Source organism: Pteropus medius, unplaced genomic scaffold (assembly GCF_902729225.1).
Source record: "Pteropus medius unplaced genomic scaffold, Ma_sr-lr_union100, whole genome shotgun sequence".
Lineage (NCBI taxonomy): Eukaryota > Metazoa > Chordata > Mammalia > Chiroptera > Pteropodidae > Pteropus > Pteropus medius.
In genome coordinates this window covers 1271186-1295707 of record NW_024352787.1, presented here as the reverse complement: position 1 = coordinate 1295707, position 24522 = coordinate 1271186, and the positions used below count along the sequence as shown (strand labels likewise).

Here is a 24522-nt window from a genome sequence, read left to right as displayed (position 1 = left end):
CAATGAAGTAGGGCGTATATTAGCCACTAGACTTACACCATTTATCTGGCTAGATGCATGACTTAAAATTTCCATTACCGCCTAATGGTAAAAATTTTAGAATTGTCACAAAGTCCAGGACACTGAAACTTCGTTTAGATCAAAACTCAGAAAGGTTACATGAACAAAAATCAGTAAAATCTGATAAAACAGTGTAACTCATTTTAAAACACCATTATATTTATAGATTCTCTTTGAATATATAACAGATAATGATGCAATGAAGACATTTTTACAATATTTATTAAGATAACAAATTTATAAATTGAAAGACTCAGAGGCACATAGTTTAAAAGGCCAATACCATGGGAATAATGAAGTCAACACAGAAAAAAAGGTACGAACAATTACAACCAATACAAGATTTTTTTTTAAAAGCCACATCCCAATAAACACATCATACGAATCATCCTTCAAAATTACCATGATAAAAAGTTGTCTCCTTCAAAGAAAAATAATTCTTTCCACTTACCGAGTCTAGAAAATCCTATTTACAATGAACTGTCCTGCATTTCATCAGTATTGTTTAATATGGCCTCTTCTATTGCTGCCATTAGAAGTACTGAAAATTTTATAGCTATTGTATTTACAAATGCACATAATATTTAAATTTGCTCTTCATTGAGAACAACTGAATATATACTTAAATCAAATCACAATACAAACGTTTTAGTGTGAAAAACTAAACGTTTTAGTGTGGAAAACACATTTTGTAGGGACAAGTGTATGGGAAGAGGTGTATTTAGAATTATGTTGTTTCTGAAGGATTACTAGGCCAATAAGTCTGATAAAATTCAAGGTAGTCACAAAACAGGTCTTTGTTGATGAAGAATTTAATTTATTTCTTTTTAACTGGACACACTGGGCTTCTTCAGTCAACTTTCACCACACTGTATATTTTGGTAACAAACCAAAAGCATGCGAAGAAGCCAATTGTTCCTACAAAAGAAAAAACAAAAAGCCTTTTTCAAAGGAAGCCTCATAATTTACACAAAAATACTTAAAATGACCGATTCCTTACCAGGAATATAGCATAGATCCATGAGCTTTTTTGAAAAATGTACAACCACCTGAAATCAAATTTTCTACAGAAACTGACAGAAAAACTTTTTGTACAATGACAATTGTACAAAATGACAATTTTCCTTTCCTGTTTAAGAATATTTTATCATAAAATGGAAAGCTGATATTAAAATTCAAGGTATGATATGAATAGCTTAAATAGAATATCAGATTCATAAAATAATAAAACGGAGGTATTTTCTAAGTATAGTTATTGGGAATTATCAGTTTTCAAAGAATTATAATAACTCAAAAATGTTTTATAAAGTGCTAAAAGTAATATAATTAGGATACTATCAAAGATGCACCTCCACAAAAAATGAGAAGTGTAGTGGTACCACAGGACAGAGTAGCTCTGTCAGAAGCTGTGTATATCATCTTTGAACTAATCCACTGAAATCTACAAGCCCATTTCTTTACCTTATCAAACAGATAATTTTACATGCCCTAGCTGCCTCCATAGACTGTTATGTAGAGCAAATGAAATGATTCCTGAAAAAATATATGCCTTGATTTTTCAGGTATCTTCATCTTTCTAGACTCCAAGAGATATGAATGCTATATGGGTGACAAAAATGAGTCTCTGAGGGATTAAGTAATCCCTAATGGCCTTGTGGCTGGTTAAGTAGAACTAGAACCCAAATTCCCTTTTCCTGACTTTGAGTGTAGTACTCTTTTTAACTATTCTGTGCTTAGATTTACTAAACATAAATTTATAGAGACTCTGTTTTGCAAAAGGATGTATACTAAATTGTGAAACTGCCAAACACATTTCAAAAAACTAAGGCATACCATTTTTTTCTAGGATTACTCCTCAGAAATAGTCAACATGTAGGGGTACAGAAGAATACAGGAGATATACATAAAAATATATATTTTTATATGTAAAGTCCCAATGGTTTTTCACTCCTGTTTTAAATGTAATATAAAAAAAGTAACATAAAGTAATAAAGGAGATTTTCTATATCAAGTGAGACATTACTATGGGAAGTTATAAACACTATACTCATTCTTACATCATACATGTACTGAGCACCTACTATGGCCAAGTCACTATTTTGGAGAACACATAGTACCTTACAGATATTCGAAGGGTCATTAGTAAGCTAAGCTTGGGAAGAAGCTGGGGTTAATTTCAGAAAAGTAATACTAAAAACATAAATATCTTTAAACAACCTCATGCTTAGCAAGAACTTCAAGACAACAAGAGAAGATATTTTAAGTTGAGAAAAACATTTTATCACCATACCGGCAATCCAAAGATAGATAAGTTTATTTTGTTCTTAACAAAATACTTTTAGTATTTTTTTTCTTAATATAGGATGGATATAATGTACATACTAAAAGTGGCATCTTTCCTTATGTGACAGAATATTACTTTGTTTTGTAAAACAGATTGAAAAAATGACGTCAGTTTGGAGTCCTGAAGTAACTAGGGGTATACCCCACTTTAGAAAAATGCAAGACATTAAAAGTGCTCACCACTCCCATGTAGAGAACTTTTTTCACAAAGTGAAATACACTAAAAATTACTGGCTTAACTTTAACAACTCTAAGCGAAAATATGACACTTTAAAAATCAAGAACAATAAAGTTTAGATGATGGTTAAATTATTATTATAACAAATGCTTAGAAAAACAACATTCACTAAGATTATTTTTTGTGTGTAGGCAAGGAATAAATTATTCTATAGATGCATTTATAGATACACAGATACACAAAAACAGTAATTCCTTGTTTCATAAACTACCTTGATTCTACAGACCATTTGTTAAGATTTATGGCTGTGAGTCTAAATCTATCACATAGCACCAAGATACGTGCACACTCCCCCCACCACCCACACACACACACACACCAACCTCACAATGTCTGACCAATGACCTGGAATACAGAACTGATATATGTGCCTGAAGATTGTTATACACTGATATAGCAACAGGGGCACTTCAAAACCCTACCTAATGCTCTTAAATCTTAATTGATGAGTAAAAAGTAGAACAGTTCTAATGTTTTTAAAGTTTTTTTTCTTTTGGGATCCTGTATTTCCTCATATAGCATGCAACACAATCTTAGATAAAATTTCAGATGTACATTTATTGTGCCAAAGAAAGGCCCCCAATTTTCTTTTTTCAGTTCGGTCATTCCACAAGCATTTACCAAACACCCAAAGGGCTCTGAGATACGGAAAACTTTTATCCAGAAGGATACAGAAGATATACATATGTAGAAACACCAATACAATATACACTATATCCTGTTAGGTACTTGGATTTTAAAGCAGAGATATAAACTTATAGTTTAAAACTTTTAGCATAAGGGATGTCCTATAATTATTTTTTCTTGATATCATTTATTCTCAATCTTATCTTGATTTCACCCCCCCAATTTCTACTTTATTCCTAAACTTATGAAACTAGAGCTTTTAACTCTATTTTTGAAATGGGCAAAAGAAAGATGGTACCATTAGGAGGTTAACAGGGGAAAACCTTGAGATGTACTGGTCCAGGTGACCCTGTACTTTTAGCACAATATGGACCTTGTTTAGTCTTCTTCCCTTAGGTTCTGCTTTCTCGCCTTTAATTCACTGATATTCACGTCAAAGGGGGGCAGACAAAAATATGCTTAGTTGCACTAAGGACTTAATATAGGAGTGCTAAATAGGAGAAGCCTGCATGGGTTTTCTAAAAGGAAAATATTTATAAATAATTGCCTAAAATTTTATTAATTAAAAATAATCATTTTAATTCTTACCTGTAAAAAGAAAGAAGATCAAAACCATTATCATGGTATAACCAAAGTACAGAATTGTACTTGCTGTTCCTGTAATTTGCAGTTTTGAAAAGAAGTAGTGTATTGCGTATATTAAGAAATAAACTGCAGTAAAGCCACTAGTAAGGAACGAACGCCATTGCCAATGATAATCCTAGTAGAAAAGAAAAAAAATTAAAGAATAAGAATGACTTTTCAATAGATAACATGTAGCAGAATAAAGTTATAAAGCAAACATAGCTAAGTGAAATAGCCACCAAAACCTGATTTTTGCTATCAGTTCCAGTCTCTTTCTCCTACTGAACTTAACCCATTTCCTTCCTCACTAAAAGTGCTAAGAAGCACCTCTTACCTTTGGTGGAACTACTTAAAGACTAGCTAAAAATATGTGGAAAAATCTTAAACAGTTTATGAATAATGAAACATTAAACTTTACCTTAAAGTACAGTTCTCAAAGAAAAGCATTTTTTACTTAGCTTATTTACTTACTAAGCGTACTTAGTGCAAAATTAGTATTTCTTATCTTATACTCTGTAAGTATAACTCAATATTAGGAAGAAGATCATTCTATTAAGGCTTGGTTGAAATCTTTTTTCAGCTTTCACTAACATAATTTAGACAAGGCTAAGTTTTTAAAACAGCTCTTCTTACTTTTATGTAAGTGGCTATTTATAGCTTAGCAGGAGATCTTGTAAAAGAAATACTGTCTCTCCTACCATTTAGAATATGTGAAAAATAAATATATTTTAAAAGAATACCAAGATTAGAAAATCCAAAAGAATCCACACACAAAAACTACTATCGCTAATAAATAAATTCAGCAATGTAGCAGGGTACAAAATCGACATGAAAATCAGTTGTGTTTTTATGCACCAACAATGAACAATCCAAAAAAAGGGGAAAAAATTTTTTTAAATTACATTTACAACAGCATTCAAAGAATAAAATACCTAGGAATAAATTTAACCAAGGAAGTGAAAGACTTATACACTAAAAACTACAAAACAGTGCTAAAAGAAATTAAAGACTTAAATAAATGAAAAGACATCCTATAAAAGTTTATGGATTGGAAGACAATATTGTTAAGATGGGGAATAATCTCTAAAGTGATCTACAAATTCAATGCAATCCCTATCGAAATTCCAACAACCTTTTTTTACAGGAATGGAAAAGCTGATCCTCAAATTCATATTAAATTGCAAAGGGCCCTGAATAGCCCAAATCATCTTCAAAAAGAAGAACAAAGTTGGAGGACTTACTCTTTGTGATTTCAAAACTTACTACAAAGCTATGGCAATCAAAACTGTTGTACTGGCATAAGAATAGTAGATACACCACTAGAATAGAATTGGAAATCCAGAAATAAACCAATATATCTATGGCCAATGGATTTTTAACAAGGATGCCAAAACCATTCAATGAGGAAGGAATAGTCTCTTCAACAAATGGTGATGGGAAAACTGGATATCCACATACAGAAGAATGAAGTCGGACCCTGAACTCATACCCCAAACTAATACCATATATAAAAATTAACTCAAAATGGATCAATGATCTAAATATATGAGCTAAAATTATACATGTAGAAGAAAACATAAGGGTAAATCCTTATCACCTTAAATTTAGCAATAAATTCTTAGAAATAGCAAAAAACAGATAAATCAGACTTCAACAAAATTAAAAACTTTTGTGTAAAAGACATTGTCAAAAAAGTAAAAAAAACAATCTAGAAAATGGGAGAATATATTTGCAAATCATATATCCGATAAAGATCCAGTATCCAGAATATATAATGAACACTTACAACTCAACAAAAAGACAAACAACCCAATTTATAAGTGGACAAAGGAACTGAACAGACATTTCTCCAAGCAAGATACACAAATGGTCAACACAAGATGCTCAACATCATTAGTCACTGAAATGAAAATCAAAACCATAATGAAATACTACATTACATAGACTAGGATAGCTGTAACTTAAAAACAGAAAGCAGCAGTATTGGCAAAAATATAGGGAAATTGGAATACTTGAGCTCTGCTGGTGGAAATGTAAAATGGTGCAGCCACTGGAAAGAGTCCTCAAAAAGTTAAACAAAGAATTACCATGTGAGCCAGCAATTCCACTTCTACATTTATACCTCCCAAAATTGAAAACAGATATTCAAATAAATATTTGTACATGAATGTTCATAGCACCACTATTCATAACAGCCAAAAGGTGGAAACAAACCTAATGTCCATCGATGGATAAACAAATTGGGTCATATCTATTCGATGGACTATTATTCACTATAAAAAGAAGTGAGGTACTAATACAGGCTACAATGTGCTGAACCTTAAAAACATTCTGCTAAATCAAAGAAGCCAGACAAAGAAGGCTACACATATTAGATGATTCCATTTATATGAAATACCTAGAAGAGATCAATCTGTAGAGACAGAAAGCAGATTGGTAGTTGCAGGGTCTAGGGGGAAGAGAAGAATGGGAATAACTGCCTAATGCATATGGGATTTTGTTCACAAGTAATGAAAATGTTTTGAAAATAGACAGAGGTGGTGTTTACACAACACTATAAATGTGGTATGTGCCACTGAAATGTTCACTTTAAAATGGCTGATTTTATATTATGTGAATTTAACCTAAAAATTTTTAAAAAGGGTCTTAAGCAAAGTTAGATTTTATTTCCTGTATAGAAAATGACTATAAAAGAATGATTTAACACAATCTAAATCTTTAAACAACTCTACCTATTACACAAAGATGCCATCATTCTGCCATGTTGCCATGAATATAACTCATTACAATATAATGTTTCAATGGATTTTTCCACTTAAAATCTGTTTATTTTTATTAAAATTTCAGCCTAGAAATATCTATATTACAAAAAAAATATTAAATAAAACATTTAAAAACTAAAAATTTAAAATTTAGCATAATGTGCTATTCTCAGGAAATTAGCATTTTAAAGTTAAGCACTAAGTAAATATTATACTGAACTAAGATACAATCTTAATTCAACCCTAAAGAGAGCTATATTTGATGCAGGAATACAGGTCAATTTCTATCTTAATGACACATACCTATAAAAATTATTTCAATTAATAGTATTCTAGGTGGTCTTATGCCAAAATTATAAATATTGTCTACAAATTAACGTAAGTGAATATTGCTAATACATACCTCGGCACATAGGTGAAAATAGCAAAGAAGTATAGTTGCTTCAGAACATGTAATAACCAAAATGATAAACACCAGAAATAGGAAGCCAAACATGTAATACATCTGGTGTGACCTATAATCAAACATGTCAAAATAAAATAATGAATATTGTCTCTTTGACACAGCGAATGACATAATCTTTTCATTTTTCTTGAACTGAAAATGTTGCTTTTACTTCCAACTAATCAAAGAACAAATTTTCATTGGTTTAGATGGTGATGGGGTGGGGAGCAGGAATGCAGAGAAGGAAGGATATGGCAATGTCATGATCTTCACCTTCCTGTTCAGGTAGAACCTGAAACTCTTATTTATTCACATATGCTTAGTCTACTTGTCTACTGGTGTCAGATAAATTTGATAAAAAATTAATAGAAAGGCAGACTCAAAACAAACTAGGAAAAGGTTACAGCATATACTTTATCATACATGATAAAATCAGTTGAATTTGGAAAATATAACAATCAAAAAGGAAAGAGGTTCAATCACTAAAAAGTTCAAATTTAGTTCTGACTTTATGCTACTTGGTACTTTCTGTAACATATGACAATGTGCTCAAATCATGATCATTAATATACTGCGATGTATACAACCTAACAGAACAGCTCAAAATTATCACATGAGTTTTTCCATGCAAATAAGAAATTGGAGAATGAAGGAATCTTGGAATTAAAAAGGACTTTGAAGGTCATGTAGCTCAATCATCCCTTCAATGCGTGCTTGCAAACCCTCTATCAAGAGCTCAGAGTATCTTTTCTGAAGCAGTACAGATTACTTCTTTAAGAACACTGATGTGGAGAGACTTGGGTTTTCTGTCACGTGGTAGCTATGTGACATAGACAAATAACTTCCAAAGCTTCATTTTCAACTCTGTAAAATAGGGATGATAGCCATCTCACAGAGAGCTCAGAATTAAGTAAGAGTAAGAATTAATAAACCCTCAATTAATAATAGCTGTTACTTTTTTCCCACATGGAAAGATAAAATAACCTTTCAACTCTTAAAATTTCTTATTGGAGAATGACTTACATTTATAAGATATAAACGGTAATACATATAAATAAAAAGAGAAAGCTAGTATTACATAAAATGGTAATGGGAATAAGAAGGCTTAGTCTTTAGCTTACCAAATACTATTGAGAATGAAGAAAAGCTGTATAAAGATGCACCCAAAGGGCAAAATCCCTCCCATGATAATGCCAGGCAACGGCTTTGTGTAGAAGGACTGTTCGGGAATCTGACGTGGAATCTGATTGGTTCGAACTGGGTGTTCAATGGCCTTCATTAAAGAAAGAAAGAAAGGATGCATAATTATATATCTATTTTAAAAATTCTTCTCTGTACTAGATTATTTGCCTGACTTTTTCAGCTTCTATGCTGACACTAATGGCAACACAAGTCTACTTAAGTCATCAAACAGAAACCTGTATTTAGAAGCAACAAAGCAGATACCACCAGGTACGATATTTGTCTGTCTACTGGAACAAGCCACCACTGTTTCCAGCAGTATTCACTGACTAATGGCTTTACACAAAGTAAGAAATACAAAGAAGAAGATAATATAGTACTTGGGAAATAACCGCTAATAAAAAGGCAGAGTTAGTTTTGTTTTTGTTTTTTTTTAAATTTATATACTTACTGTAAGAAATCAGCTGGTTCTGAAATTGTCAATGTGTTTTTATTTGGTGATGGACAATGTCATCTTTATTAGAATCGTTCAATTTTACAAAGACTTAAGAACACGAAGAAGACAATGAATGGCTATATGAAGCTTTATGACCATAAGGTATTGGTGACGTTCTCAATTATTCTCCCTTTCATAACTTACTACATTGTAGTGTAAAAACAACTAGAATCTAAAGTACCTAAACAGAGTTTCAAAAGGGGGAAAAGGGCACATATGTAGAAAGCCATTTTCCTGCAAAAAAGTTCAAAACATACTTCTAAAGTTTTTGTGATGATACATTAAAATTTAAAACTTGATAGTCTCACAGGGATTATACTTCCATGGACTAGATTATTTTACATGTAGGTATATGTGCACAGAATCATTATATATCTTCAATTTTTATATTTTTAGAATTTTAAGTACTTATTTAATCTATGTAATTAAAAGAATTTTAAACTGTGTCAGTTCACTATGCTACATAAACAAAATGCCAACAACGGAAAAATCTTTTAGTAGACTGGCATGGTAGGTGCAGTGGAGACTATGAACCAATGATAGCCTCTCCCAGGGCGTTCCAGGTCATCTCACAAAGCATACCGCACTATGTTATTTCTTTTATCCTTGTGGACTAAATATTTTCAGAGAAGAGCAAGGATAGTGGAGTCAGAGAAGGACATTGAAGAATAAATTCTCATTTTCCTCTTAGCCTGAGGGCAGAAGCGGGCAGCAGAGGTGGAAAAAGACAGGTTGGAGGGAGGGAGAGACTGAATCCTGATTATAATCTTCCTTAAAATCAAATATTAGCAGATACTCAAAGTGTTAATTAGTTAAATTAGCTTTTCATTTCCTATTTATCTGTATTAGTTTCCATTACTTACAAAACTTTGAAATCTAAGTTTATATCTGTAATCTCTATACCACACTCCTAAGCATGTACTATTATTTTAAGAATGACTGTAATCAAACTATGAAGTCATCAATTTTCTATGAAATCCAGATCTCACATGACAATTTTATATCTTTCAGACACATATCTTTTAAGGTGACACATGCTCGTTTCCACAGCTGAAATTCATTTGAATAGGTTAACATCTAGAAACTTACATTCTTCTTAAAACCAAAATATGCACCAATAAACGTTAGAGGCACAGATATGCAGAACCAAAGGGCCAATATGGCAACCAGTGTTCCAAAAGGAATAGCTGCTGAAGATCCTTCTCCCCAGAGAATCAGATTCATTATAAAGAAGTCAGCAAATACAATCCTGAAAGAAACAATAAGCTTTTAGGTAAAATTTGAGTTAGAAGCAAAATGCTATAGTAGCAATCATATATAATAAGTATTACAATTTCTGTGTTATATACAAAACAGTGGAATTGCTGAGTCATGGGGTATGTGAATTTGAAAGTTTAGACTTGCCAAACTGCTTGCTCTTCGGATTGGTTTTGCCTGACTTAAATTCCTACCAGCAGCTTATTAAAGTTAACTCTTTACATATTTTCATCATGAATGGCTGAGAGGCATGTGACTCTTCAATGGAGGTGAAATTCTAAGCATATTTATCCCAAATGTGTATTAAAATTCTAGCTATTGCAACTCTTTCATTTCTGGCCTGCAAATGGAACAGTCCTAGCTTCCAGATTTAACCTTTGGCTTGCTTTATTGCTGCTGACTGCTGAGAGGCTAGAGGAGAGTATGGGGAGAGTTGGGGAATTGGAGAGAAAGTGGGTTCTATTTCTAGGGCTAAATGTACATCAGATACTTGGTATCAGAAGCTACCCTCTGAAGGGATATGGTTGTTTTGTTTTTTATATGGTGGATTTAAAAAAATTTTTTTTTTTGGTATGTTACTCTACTTAATGGAATAAACTCTAAAAAGCAGCAATGCTTTTGATAAAAATATGAAAATGTGTCCTTGCCTGAGTTATCTCAGGTGAGGATTCCTTTCTATGATCATGTCCAAAGCTTTAAAACACAGCATACATGGAGACATGCCAGACTAACTTCTACAGACTAAGATACATGCTTTTAAAAAAGGAATATAAAAATTTCTCATATCTAGAGGCACTTTTTCCAGATAAGGCATGTAGTAGTCATTCTGCAAATGTTTATTAAATATTAATTTTACCCCTTTTAAAAAATTCATTGTACTGAGTACATGGTTTAGAGACAAGAGAAGATTAAACACTTAAAGCATTTTGAGAAAAAAATTGGAGAACTAAAACATGGCTAGGTTAAGAAAGTTATTATTGAAATATACACTTACCCGGGACAAAGAAACGATGTCAATAAAACATTTGTTTTCCACTTCTCACCTCCAAAGGCTGCAGAAGAAAACAAAAATGGCATAACATACAGACTTTTCTTCAAGGCAATACTCCAAGTCTAGTACTGGACAAACTGTCAGACAGCAAATGATTCCCTATCAAGTGATCCAAATCAGAGATGCGCATCACAGACTGCCCTGGCTTAAGTCCTGCTCTAGAGATTTTTGCTTCGGCACAGAATAAATGAAAGAAAATTTATCCACACCAGTTTTTCATTTCTATGCCTTTTTTTTTTAACTTCATAACAAAACAAACCCTTAAATGCTAAGCCAGTTTCAATCAATGGGACTGGGTAGAGATAAGGCGTACTTAAGATTTTCTCTTGGGGTCTGTCTCAGAAATTCTTACAAAACCAAGAACTCTAAAGCCTGACATGCAACAAATTTAAATTTCCATAGTAAGTCTGAATCTTAATTCCTCTAGCATTGTCGTTTCTGGTAGGGCATGGGTGGAATGGGGAGATAGATCAGTGTGTTAGATCAGGTGACTGAGAAGAATGGAAGGGTTGTGGCCACTTGACAGAACAAATTTTATTATGAACATTTTACCTTCCTTTGTTCGCCCCTCTCCAATATTTTTTTCCATTAAAAAAAAATAAAAAACTTAAGTATGCAGAGTAAAAAATGAAAGTTCTCCTCTGCTCCCAGTTTAAAAGCTGGATATGAAACTGGCTGAGATCTGACAACAACAAAAGTTTATTTGTTTTAAAATAAACTTTTAACAGTTTTAAGCACCTTTAAGTACCACTTGCCTAAAAGAAAATGACAATTATATATATGATTTGAAGTCACAGCATTATCAGTAAAGAAATTATTGTGACTTAAGCTCAGCTGAACAAACTATTATTAATTTGGGTTTAATTTGATTTTGATCAAAATTCAAATAATATTTTTTGAAACATAAGAAATGTTTCTAATGAAGTATTCTGTGACTGAGGCCATTTAATAGCACCTCTCAGAATGTTCTGTAGAGGGAACAGTATGTAGTAAGGTCCTTAGGCAGGTATGAAGGTCCACAATCTGACTGAAGAACTGAAGCATAGGTGAAACAGCAAGAAAGAGGGAGTTTATGTGGCAGGCAGGGGCCCAACTATATCTTGCATGTGCTAAAATACACATGGCAACCCTAATCCTGTATCCTTTAGTAAAGGATGAAAAAAATGACTTGACAAAATTCAGAGAAATTAAACTTATACACACACTTATACACACACACACATAGGACTTCACATACTTAGTTGAAATTGCATCTGGCAAAGTCTAACTAATATTTCTACTTGAGGATGAGTCTAGTCAACTACACACTATAGCCACCTATGTAACCCTCCTGTTTTAGCTCAAGCCTTATTCATATCAACCTTAGCTCTGTTCCATCTCGTTGGCACATTAATTCACTGATTACCTATGGGACCATCTCAATGGAATCCTGAATTACTAAAGCAGGCAAACTCTGGCATTCACTGACCCTGGCAAAGCTGCTTTCCAAGTCAGGTAATCATATCGCATCCTTCCTCTCTGCCCCCGCCCCCTGATCTTTTTGTCTTTTACAGAATAAAAGCGATTGCAACTAATTATATTACAAAAGTAACTTATTTCAGAGCTCCTTAAAATAATGAGAGCTTAGTTTACTTTAATTATAGTTCATTTTTATAAATATAAATTTGACACAATTCTAAGTATGACCTCTTGTTGTAAGAGGTCATAAGAAAGGTATTCCTGTATGTATTACTTGGCTTAGTAGATAAATTGGTGATACTCATTTGTATACTTTCTTCCTTTATTAGTCTATGTTTCCATGAATGTAGCAAATCTAAGTTGTTCAGCTGAACTTAAGTCAAAATTAAAAGAAAACAGAGAGGGGAAGGTAGATAAGTAGCACCTAAATTTGCTTATCTCGCTGTATGAACATTTCTGAAGAAATAAATCTAGTCATCCATTTCATAAGATTCTTTTAATAAAGATATATACCTATAATATATGTTGTATAAAGAGCATCAACAATCAAACACAAAGGCTCATACATGCTAATATAGAAGATTAGATTTGTGATCTGACACCCAGTCAAGGTAGCTTTTACTTACATTTATAGAATCTGGCAGCGACATAGCCTGCCGGAGTGCCCAAGAGCACCCATAAGACCACAGCACAAGTCATCAGTGCTCCTCTATTGGCAGGTGACAAAAATCCCAGGCAAGCAAAAACTAAAATATAATTTAAAGTTACATATTTTATTAGTTTCCTTTGTTGCAAAGTGATGCAAGACCTCTCTCATTTTTTTAAAAATAAACTCAGGACAACTTCATGAAAATATGCTATCTTACCATGTAGCCACACTGAACATTTAGTAATATTTAATGCATCAGTAGGACCATACACATAGGCAAGCTCCACTTTGGAAGTTTCTTGTCAAGCTGCCTAAGACCCCACCTTTCCTGTTATCAGAGGAGGCTGACTGGATGCTCATGAGTGCTTTCAGCTCTTCTAAGATTGAAATACAGCTTTAAAATTAACATCGATAAAAATACGCCCACCATGAAATATTCTCACTTTTTGTTCTTTTCTTTCACCCCTGGGGTGAAAAAAAACGCTTATAACATTCAAACGTAAGAGACAAGACAGAATTTAATAAAAGAATAAAACAAGGGGAAAAAGTACCATTAGCTTTTTGAACATAGTTACTGAAAGACTTGATCAATGACTCTAGGTAAATTTTGGCTCCTACCTTTATTCGGTTAGTTAGTTTTATTTGTTCTCTTCCCTATATAACTCTCCTTACTAATAAGAATAAAAATACTACCTTATATTTCTAGAGACTTCTAGCTTTAAACTGGGACTCAGAAGTTATGACTTGTTCAGAAAGAAATTCAAGTGGTTTCTAATCCCAGGAGTGACACAGCCCCTGGGGTTTCCCGAGGTATACGTAGCCATGCACATGCTGTGCACACCTTCTGAGCAGCACCGACTGAGGGGCAGGAGGAAAAACTCATGAACATCAGGAAAACAATCAGGGTAACTTTAGAAGATCTACCAGAATTTCAGCTAAAATGCACTCCCCTCACTCCCCCACAGGACTGAGAAATGGACGGTTCTGAAGCAGTCGTATTCGAGCATTTAAGGAAAATGATCCCTCTTATTTCCTGTCCTAGGGTCTCTGAAACCTTCATTCTTCACAAGCTCACTTCCTAGCTCACCCCAACAATGTCGAGGCAGTGACAGAAGGCAGTCCTGGATAAAACTTTAAAGCATAATTTTATCTTCAAGCATCCATTCTGCTCTAACTCCATCCTGGCTCTCTGGGGATCTAGTGCCTGCATGCTATCCTCTGGCTGTGCCCAGATCTCTTCCTTGATGACTTCTCCCAATCTACCCTCTTGAATATAATATACTTCAAAATTATGTCCTACATCACAGCTGCATTTTCTTATCTAAGCAGATAAAGATATTTGTTCTAGTTAATCTTCAAACTGAGCCTAGAGGTGTAAATCAGTAGTTCCCAAATTTACTCAGGTGCCAGACATTTTGAAGTAATAATCGTCTCTGTAAATCATTTATGTAGTTAATTCCATCATAAAAATTTGGAACAATTTTACTAACAGAAAATGACTTTAGTATTACATATTTAATATGTATTAAACATTAAGAACAAATGTCCACTAAAAAATGTTATTAAAAGGTCAGTGGTTTCTGAATTCTTCCAGAAATATTCATTTGCTACTGTTCATCGGTAAAGGAAACATAAGAAAAATGCAAAATTTAGAAAATTCTATTCATATTTTTTCTCACAATTGGGAAAACTGGAAAACCATGGAAATAATGTATCCTCAAAGAGTAGTCTCAGAACACTGCTGTGGCCAATCGATACCTCTAAAGGTTTATTTAAAAAAAAGATTGTCCTAACTAACAAAAATTTAAGTAAAATTCCTGAAGATTTTCAGGTGGCATGATGAGATATTTTTTTGTATTAGAAGACCTTTCCTGAACACTGCTAGAGAGAAAAAGAGGTCTTGCTTCCTAAATCCTTCCAAGATATGAAAGGTCCTGCCTACTCCTTCTTCTTTTTGTCTCTCAGTGGAAGTCAAGAATATCTTGGAATCCTAACCACACTGGCTCCAGATAGGGTGGCGTAGTTAACCTGTGTGATCCTGGCTCCACGCCACCCAGGCCCAGATGGTCTTTTAGGACCTAGTCATCTCCAGCTCCAGTGCTGCCATGACAAAGGTTTGGTATCCATGCAGCTGAAGGGAGATATGAAGTCAGCATTGGGGCACAGCTTATCCCGCCCCAAGTCACATACAGCTAGAGCACATAGATTTGAATGCCAAAAGGACTCTTAAGAGACAATTTAGCCTAGCTACCTCATTTAGAAAAACTAGTTTTCAAATAATTATTTAGAAAAAGTATTTTCTACTTAACTTCACTTAACACTTACATAGAGTCACAAAAGTCATAATTAAAATCTGCGTCCCTGATCCTAGAAAGACTGATAGCAGCATCCCTTTTCTTGGAGGACGGAATATATCACCATGAACTAGTTTCCAGCCAAATTCTTCTTGGGCATCCTCCTAAAAAGGGAATAAAATTGTTTAACTGTCATGTAATATCACCAAGACTACAGAGTTTATTCATTGTTGAATATGCTGATAAAAAAAATCTTAAAAAATTTATAATGTTAATATTTATTTTAATTTTGAAGTATAAAGCCTGACTCATAGAGCTTTATATAGTTTTCCTGAACTGTTTTTAAAGGAATGTTGTACGTAAAGGTCTATAAATATAGGTATTGAGAAAGTTTAGAAATAAATATGAAGATAATGTGATAGCTACCCAGTTCTAAGCTTTATGATCCAACTTGATGTCTTAGTTTTTAATCACACTCTATCCTTTTCAACCTACATTTATTAATCTCCAAAATAAGCAAATGGTATTAGGTCCCATAGCTACTTTGCTGCTACAGTAGGCTTGGCTGTGAAAATATTAATAAGTTGTCACCAGCCAAAATTGCTCCCTTGATCTTCAGACATATATAACTGCTTAATCAACAGTTTCACTTAGCTGTTTTTAATAGACATCTCAAACAGAATTATGCATGACTGAACTGATTCTCTCTCCCCACCTATACTTGTTCTTCCTGCAGTCTTCCCAGGAGATAAAAACTCCATCCTACCAGTTGCTCAGTCCCCAAAACTTTGGAGTAATACTTGATTCCTCCTTTTTTCTCCCCATACTTCAAATACAATCATTTAACAAATCCTAGAGCTTTATTTCCAAAAGGTAACCATAGGACCCATCCCTGGTTCAAGTTGTCACCTCTCATCCAGCTATTGCACTAAATTGGTATCTGTTTCTGCCCTTGTCTCTCCATTCATTTCTCAATACAGCAACCAGAAGGGACCTTTAATCAACCAGAAACATGGCATTATTCACTGACTTCTCTCCATCTTCCATTCTCTCCACAGTTAACAGGTCAACCAGGATTCTATTCTACCTCCTAAATACCCTCTGTAGCTTTCTAATGCCCTCTTTCTCTCCTGCCATCATTCCGTCACTAAGAGTTCTCAAACAGCCCCTGGCAGTTCTCAAACAGCCTCTGGACTGGTTTCTATATTTCCTATTTTGCCCTACTCTGAATGATTCTCCACATAACATATAAAGTGACTTTCCTAAAGACACAGATTTTGCCATGCCACCATTGTGTACCAGGTGAACAATTTTGCATTGCAATTTTAATTTGTATTTCTCTTATTATGAATGATGTTGCATCTTTTTATATGTTCCAGAATCATTTGTATTTTTTTAATGGACTCTCTTTTCATGTACCTCGCCCAGTTTCTTACTGAGCTGTTGACTTTTTTTAAAAAAAATTTTTGGCATTTTTTTTATTTATTGAAGAATTTAGCAATTTATTTGTGACAGGTGATAAAATATTTTCCAATCTGACATTTATCTTTTTACTTGTCTACGGCCATGCCACTCTGAACAAGATCGATCCCATTTGATCTTAGAAGCTAAGCAGGGTCGGGCCTGGTTAGTTCTTGGATGGGAGACCACCTAGGAAGACCAGGTGCTGTAGGCGTAAAAAAATAAAAACATAAGAGATTGTAAGCTGACAAGGTCCTTGCAATCTGTGAGGTCAACCAAGGGTTGCCTCGGCTAAAAAAAATAAAATAAAAAATAAAAATGTTTACTCGATGGTATTTTTTTGCTATTTAGATTTTTTTTTTAATGTAGTAATCATAGAGCAATCATTTATTTTATGGCCTCTGGCTCTCTGTCATACTTATAAAATTCTACCCTTCTCCAAGATTGAAAAATAACTTCCTATGTGTTCTTCTAATACTTTAGTTTCACATTTTCATTTAAAGCATTAAGCATTTCAATACAATGAAGTTGGAATCTACCTTATTTTTTTTCCCAGAAAGCCATCCACTTTATCCAATACTATGCATCTACTGATTTTTCTTCATTGATACACTTTTGTTTACCTCCAATTTTAGACTCATTATTATTATGTACGGAAAATGTTTACTCTGTAAATAATAGTTCTAGCGACAAATCTTTGAGGGGGTGTCTAACTCTGTTGTTTATTATGAATTTTTATGAATTTCTGCTAATAGGTTATATTTTAAAATTAATTTTAATTTAATTAAAATTAAAAGCTAAAGTTGGGAGACTTTCCTTCAGAGAATTTCTACTTGAGTTGGCCAAGAATCAGAAGGCACTTACAGACCCAGACTCATCTGGCCTTCCCCTGCAAGAATCCAAGTTTAATATAGGAGTAGACTAAGGTTCAGTCCCCTCACTAATGACCCAAGGTTTAGTTTCCCAATTGGTTAAAGACTTTATATCAGCATCAACCCAAAGAACTTCAACCTCTCAGGCTTGCATTGCTTCTTGCTCTGGCCTCAGCTCACTTTTTTTTTTTGGTGGTGGGGGCTTATAGGGGAGTGGTGGGGTACCCCTAGATACATTTTTTTATCTATCTTGAGCCCAGAAATGTACCAACAAATCTGGAACGTAAAGGACTGACTCATTTATTCATTCATTTGACGAATATTTACTGAGCAACTATATGCTTAGCACTGTTGAAAACATCAGTGACTCTACAGTGAGTATAACAGAAAAATCCCTCTTCTCATGAGTACATGTGCTCACTGGAAGGCAGACAATAAATAAGTAAAAAAAAATATATATAGTACATTAAATGGTTTAAGTGCTATACAGAAAAATTAGAAAGTATAGATGTGTATGGGAAGTGGAGAGGATATAATTTTAATGGGATGATCAGGAAGGTCTCATGGAAAGCTCATATTTCAGTAAAGACTTGAAGGAAGTAAGGGAGCTAGCCATGTAAATATCTGAAGGATGAACTTTTGAGTGTAAGGGCCCTGCGGTAAGAACATGTTTGACATATCTGAGGAACAGCAAGGTGGCCAGTATGGCTGGAGCAGAGCTCCAAGAGGTACTACAGGACCTTATGGAACATTGTAAAGACTTTGATTGTCACTCAGAAAATAAGAAGCCACTGTGATCAGGAGTGAAATGATCTGACTTATGCTTGAACAGATTTGTTCTGACCATTACAGAAAGAAACTAGAAGAAGAAAAAAAAAGAGAGCAAGAGTGGAAGCAGGGCTGTCCTGGCCCATATGCCATGGCACACCTCTGTACAAATTAAAGAAAAAATTCCATTAACTCAGTGATTATTTGGAATTGCTAATATGAACAGAGCATCTTGAAAACATTTTAGTAAAATATTTAATAAAATAATAAAAATCAGAAAAAAATTGTAGAGTAGAAGTGCTAAAAAGCTCATAAACATTAATGTGTTCTTTTCCTCATTAAGACAGGACAGAAAGGTTGAGGGGAAAAGGCTGAGTTTTTTGTATTTATTACAAGTCACTGATTCTTGTGGAAATTCTGTTAAAGAGTTGCTATGAAATGAAAAATTATAAAATGTGTAACATTATGCCACTTAAAATGTTTGAGAATAAATGAGCTTGGAACTTTATTGTGAATATACCAAAAGGTTGAAATGATAAAAATTCAGTTAAAATTAATTTCAAAAAATTAAATATACACACAAATAAACTTGCTTGGAAATTAATCCACTCAAGTTTGCTATTTCACAAACTGGGTGTATGCTGGGAATGGAGAATCTGAGAGTTGATGGCACATAAGTGAAAAAAAGAGGACAGAACCGGAGCTGTGCAACTACACCCATTCTGCACCAATCTACTGACGCAGATGAGGCTGTGAACAGTGCGGCTCTGAATGCTGTGGTGACTAAGTTTCTAGAGAATACCAATTCTTAAGGATCATGTTCCAAGTGAAAATGTGAATTCAGGCTAACTTTTGAGAAGAATGTTTTAAGGGCAGATTCTGTCCAAAGCTATTGTTTAAACCATTTCCAAAGGAAAAATAAAGGCTATTCTTGAAAAACCAAAGCACAGTTCACGTGTTTCACTCACCGTAGAATCCATCTGATTATATCTGGCAATATCTTTATGCAATGTCCGTAGCATAATCATAGCGACCATTCCAGACAAGAAAAGGACAATGACCAGAGAATTCATGATGCTGGAGAAATAAGCATGTCAGGATTTATCTGTAGCTTAATCTTTGGAACAGTAGCACTCTTTTAAAAAAAATCGTTTATTGAGTAAATATTAAAACAGCATTTTTCAAAATCGAAATTTGACTTAAAATCCAATAAATTCAATTAACTGTGTTCTGCTATGTGTCCTTCCAGTAGATACAGTGGATACATAACTTTATGATATACTTATAACATAGTTTTGTGGTCTGTTGAAAACCAGAACTTTTTTGTCCATGGTCAACATTATTAAATGACTACTGTGCCCAAATCAGTGCAACACAAGCTGCAAAAATCAACAAAGGACTAATCTGTCCCTCAAGAAATTTACTGAACGACAAATTTACTCAGTAAATTAATGAGTTTCAAAAGGACAGTCAGCAAAGTAAGAAAAGGAGAGTAATGGCACCATGAACAGTTTTCTAAATAAAAGTTATGAGTCATGCTTTTAAAAGAGAATAATGAATAATCATAACAGCAACAGAACCTTGCTTATTGAGCACTCTTCCATGCCAGGTAAGGTGCTCATATGCTCTGTTTCATTATTTCCTTTAATCCTCAGAATAGTCCCACAAGGCAGATATTTGTAAAGAAATGGATTCTGAAAAACTGAGTGACCTGGCCTGACTCACAACCAGAGACTGAACCTAAGTCTGATTCAAAAGGTCAGACTGTTGAATAACTGCAAAGGACTAGAGAGTGAATGAAATGTTCAAAGGGACAAAGATTAGAATAAGTAAAGAACATAAAGCAGATTAATCTGTAGTCTTACCTAAACCACTGAATGTGAGTATGAGGCATAGATTCCAGAATATAGTCCCACCTAGATGCCCATCTGATATTTTTATCTTCCTAGAAGGATTGAAAACAAACCTCTTTAAATAAGCGTTTGCAGAAAAACTATATTAAAAATCCAAAAATTTCCATTCACAGCTTGACCTTCCATTCAGTCAATAAATGCAATTTCTCATCATAACTTGGGTTAGTTGTGAGATTCAGAAAGTTTCAATTTACTCAAATCTTAGAAAAATCAGGATGAGATTAAACAGTAAATAAAAAATAATAAGAGTTCCTAAAGTTAACTAGTTACTAGCTTTATTTTTTTGAAGTCTTAAATAGTAAGGGATTATTTTAGATGTCAAAATTTAGAGCTATATTTAATTTTTTCAGAAAATCGAATGGAAAAACTTATTTGCTTTGACACCATCTATCTATGCCTATGAGGCGCTTAACCAGACCACAGTCACAACCCAGGTAACACTGAATGTCTGGCAGGTGTCACCCACACTGAGCTCTGTTAAGAAATATATATTGTTTACTGCACTCGGCTTGCCAAATTACACACTATATGGGGATAGTAAATGTCACAATTATATTGGACTGCCACAATAGTTTATTAAAAATAGAGGTAGAATACTGCCTAAGATTCTCATAAAACGAACTTTTACTTTCCTCCTAAGAAACTCTCTCTTAATGAAAACCTTCCCTTAAATTCCCTAAGAATTTATATAAATCATCTACCATCAAGAAACTCTCCATTTAAGTTTATACCCAAATCCAGATTTTAAAAATGGTGTTGTTTTCATAAATGCTTGCTGCACGTATCTTTGACATTTTCATACCTCTATTTTCTACCTTTTGTCTCATATGTAACTTTTTATGACTTAACACTTAATCAGGCTCAATTCTCCAATTTCCTATATGTCTCATTTAAACGAAGATTTAATTTTCGGTGTGATTATGTTGCCTGGTGCACTGACAAACTATTCCAAAAATCAGCTCATTAAAAGTTTATCTATTGGACAAGCTTAGTCATTCATATTTGAATTAGTGCAAGTAGTATGAATATAAAATCAATTTCTGAGTTATACTAAAGATAAAAACAAACTCACCAGGAAACTAACAGAATAAGTATAGGCAATTTTGATCTCCCCAGAAGCCTTGTTACTTATATCCATGGGGGGTCCAGAGCAGTCTGGTTTATCTGTATGGGTATGTTTGAAGCTGTGGGAAGAAACATTTTGGCAAGATGCTGATAAAGTACAGTTTTAAAAAATGGGGTAAAGTAAAGGTTAGAGATTTTGTACATATTTCATAATGCTACTGACAAAGGTGAAATTATCACATCAGACTTAATATTAATACAAATATTTACCTTGTATAAATAATGGGCTTAGTTTTAAGAATGTGTACAAATTGTTACTCAAAATTAGAAACAAACTTGAAAACTGTGTACTTAAAAAGCATTAAATAATCTAAAAAAAAAAACCACTGAGGAAGTTTAAATTAACTGCCATCTTATTATGGCATGCCACCAGTGGCATGAGAAAATGGTTAATTCAATGAGGGGAGAGAAGTCATGGAAAAAATAGAATCAAAAAAGGATCTCAAATAACTGATAGGTACTTTCATACTAAAAAATTGATAACTTGAAGAGATGTCCTTTCAATGACTTGTCACCTACTGGCATCTAACACTGCATGGAGACTTTCCAGTATATGTGCTGCCAAAGCAAGCACAACATGGAGACTTTCTAAATGATAGTACTAGTCCGCTCATTTGTGCCTCTGATGAGAGGTCGAGTTGCAAACATCAGAGGCAATGCTTTCCCACCGTAAAAGAGAACACTGACCCAGCCACCTCACGGCCTCCATTCCAAGCTGACACAGAAAAGTTGTCAAAACTTCCTGACTGAAAACTAAACAAAAAGTCACCTTGGTTTGACCACTTTACCATGACAGGAAAAAAATATTTGTATGGTTTCTCTTGACAAACCATAACTCAGTAACAAATCATACAGGGAGTTTTAATAAAATCAATCCTAAAATGCCAGAACACTGATTAAGGAAAAAGCTCATTAGGCCCAAAATATTTATTCTTTGGGCCTACATTTCACTTATATTTACTTATCTGTTTGTATAGTTACCTTTTTGGTTCAAGTTTAGCAGCTACTAATCTTGCTCCCATGGACCCAGTTTCAACAACATGATAGTATATTTTGATATCAACATGGTTGAAGATGTAAAATGTATCTCTTTCATGGAATTCTGACTATAGAAAAGAACTTAGAATTAAAGGTAGAAGACTGGCTATACAAGAGTCAAAACATAAAACTTTAAAATGAGCCACAACAAGTAGGAAAATTTAAGCTTGAACAGGATCTTAATCCTTCCCCATAAAAATGTTTAAGTTTTAAGCCTAAACTCTTATAAGCCAAAACTGATTGGTAGAGGTGAAAATTATGCTTAACGTTTTAACTCTTACATAAAACTTAATAAGTACTTATTAAAAAAAAAATCTAATATTTTCTAGTTTTTTACTTATGATAAAAGTAACAAATTTTAAAATATTATATGTTATGAACATGCTAAATCGTATACATTTTCTTTTCTCCCATGGAAATTTATAATCAGACTAAATCAATAATAGCCTAAATTATTCAAGTGTCTCTGTCAACTCGCACAAAAGCATTACTGTTATAACCAGTTTCACGATCAAGCTCGTGCTAACTTCTACTCCCAGATCATATAAATGAAGAGATTAAATCAGGGTGACCTGATTACAAAAAATTTAATTTAATATATATCCCAATAATTGTAATTACTTTCTATATTAATGTCTTCACTTTATTATTCTGTTTTTAAACATCAAATTTGGTCTTGAAGACAAGACATCTTATTTAATTCATTCATTTTTACACACATTTATTTTTTCATTGAAAGAGTTGACATACAATACTATATTAGTTTTAGGTGTACCAACCACATAGTGATTTGACATTTAAATATCTTACAAAATGATCACCACGTTAAGTCTAGTAACCATTTAAGACACTTTTTTTAAAAAAGGTATAATACCAAACTTTTGCAATATAATATATTATGGACTTAAATTTACAAATTTCATGGATTTAATGAGGTCTTTTTTGGCACTCTACTATCTACATATTTTCATATGTAAGATTATAAATCTAACTTTTATTAGTCAGAACATACGAAGTCCTAGCCCTTAGTGTAGTACTTAGCATGTAACAGACACTCTCAGTAAATGTTGAACTGAATCTGTATTATTTTAGTTCTAGAGTTAAATTTATACATTGTTAATCTGGCTTAGGTTTAAGATCTAAGTAGTTGTACTTCGGAACATTTGTATTGTACTCATTTGATAAATATAACACTTTTTGTCTGGGTAAAAACTGAATCCATCTACCAAAAAGCCGTATTTTAAAAAGAAGTATAGAGTTTATCACAAACTTACATTAATAACACAGGCATCTTTTGCGTGACCTTTATCTGTAATGTAACAGCCAATAGGAAATCCAGGATTACAAAACTTCTGCTGACCATCTTCAACCTCATAACACCACGTTACAGGCATATTATCCACAATCCTATTCACAGAAATAATAGTCAAGAAGAAATTACCAAACATGACTAAGAATTACTGCCCAAATATGTCATCATTTCACAAAATGTCTATAAATACCTTAAGATGTTAAAACTACAATCAAAGAATTTTGATGAAATGTGGTATTTCATAAGTAGAAGCATTATGCCAATATGATACACTGCAGTAAAAAAAAAAAAACTTTATAGCTGAAACTATAAACATATGTAGAAAAGGGACATTTATTTATTACACTTCCTTATTTAATAATATCATTATCTAGACACCTAAGTATAACTTACCTTTAGCAGAATATTCAAAAGCTTTAAATAGGTCAGAGTTTATGGGAACAGTATAGAAGCAAATGTCTTTTATCACTCAAGCAACTCAATAAAAAGGAGAAAAATATAATTGCAAGATATGGGAAAATATTCAACTTAAGGGCCAGGTGAAAAA

At 33.4% G+C, this 24522-nt stretch overlaps 1 protein-coding gene and 1 pseudogene across 3 annotated transcripts in view; one reads left to right on the top strand and one right to left on the bottom strand.

Moving 5' to 3' along the window:
• Nucleotides 1–264: 264 nt before the first annotated feature.
• Nucleotides 265–24522, bottom strand: part of TM9SF2 (transmembrane 9 superfamily member 2) — a 47670-nt gene continuing 23412 nt past the window's right edge. For all 3 annotated transcript variants that reach the window (XM_039849484.1, XM_039849483.1, XM_039849482.1), the window contains 13 exons: nucleotides 23938–24070; nucleotides 22607–22731; nucleotides 21573–21684; nucleotides 20453–20532; nucleotides 19556–19664; nucleotides 15518–15650; nucleotides 13170–13289; nucleotides 11029–11086; nucleotides 9867–10026; nucleotides 8221–8372; nucleotides 7058–7169; nucleotides 3857–4028; nucleotides 265–978 (listed from right to left, as the gene is read on the bottom strand). In XM_039849484.1, coding sequence (XP_039705418.1) covers nucleotides 911–978; nucleotides 3857–4028; nucleotides 7058–7169; nucleotides 8221–8372; nucleotides 9867–10026; nucleotides 11029–11086; nucleotides 13170–13289; nucleotides 15518–15650; nucleotides 19556–19664; nucleotides 20453–20532; nucleotides 21573–21684; nucleotides 22607–22731; nucleotides 23938–24070 — 1534 coding nt within the window. In that variant the 3' untranslated portion in view covers nucleotides 265–910. The remainder of the gene's footprint in view (nucleotides 979–3856; nucleotides 4029–7057; nucleotides 7170–8220; nucleotides 8373–9866; nucleotides 10027–11028; nucleotides 11087–13169; nucleotides 13290–15517; nucleotides 15651–19555; nucleotides 19665–20452; nucleotides 20533–21572; nucleotides 21685–22606; nucleotides 22732–23937; nucleotides 24071–24522) is intronic.
• On the top strand, nucleotides 17043–17161 carry LOC120591899 (uncharacterized; annotated as a pseudogene).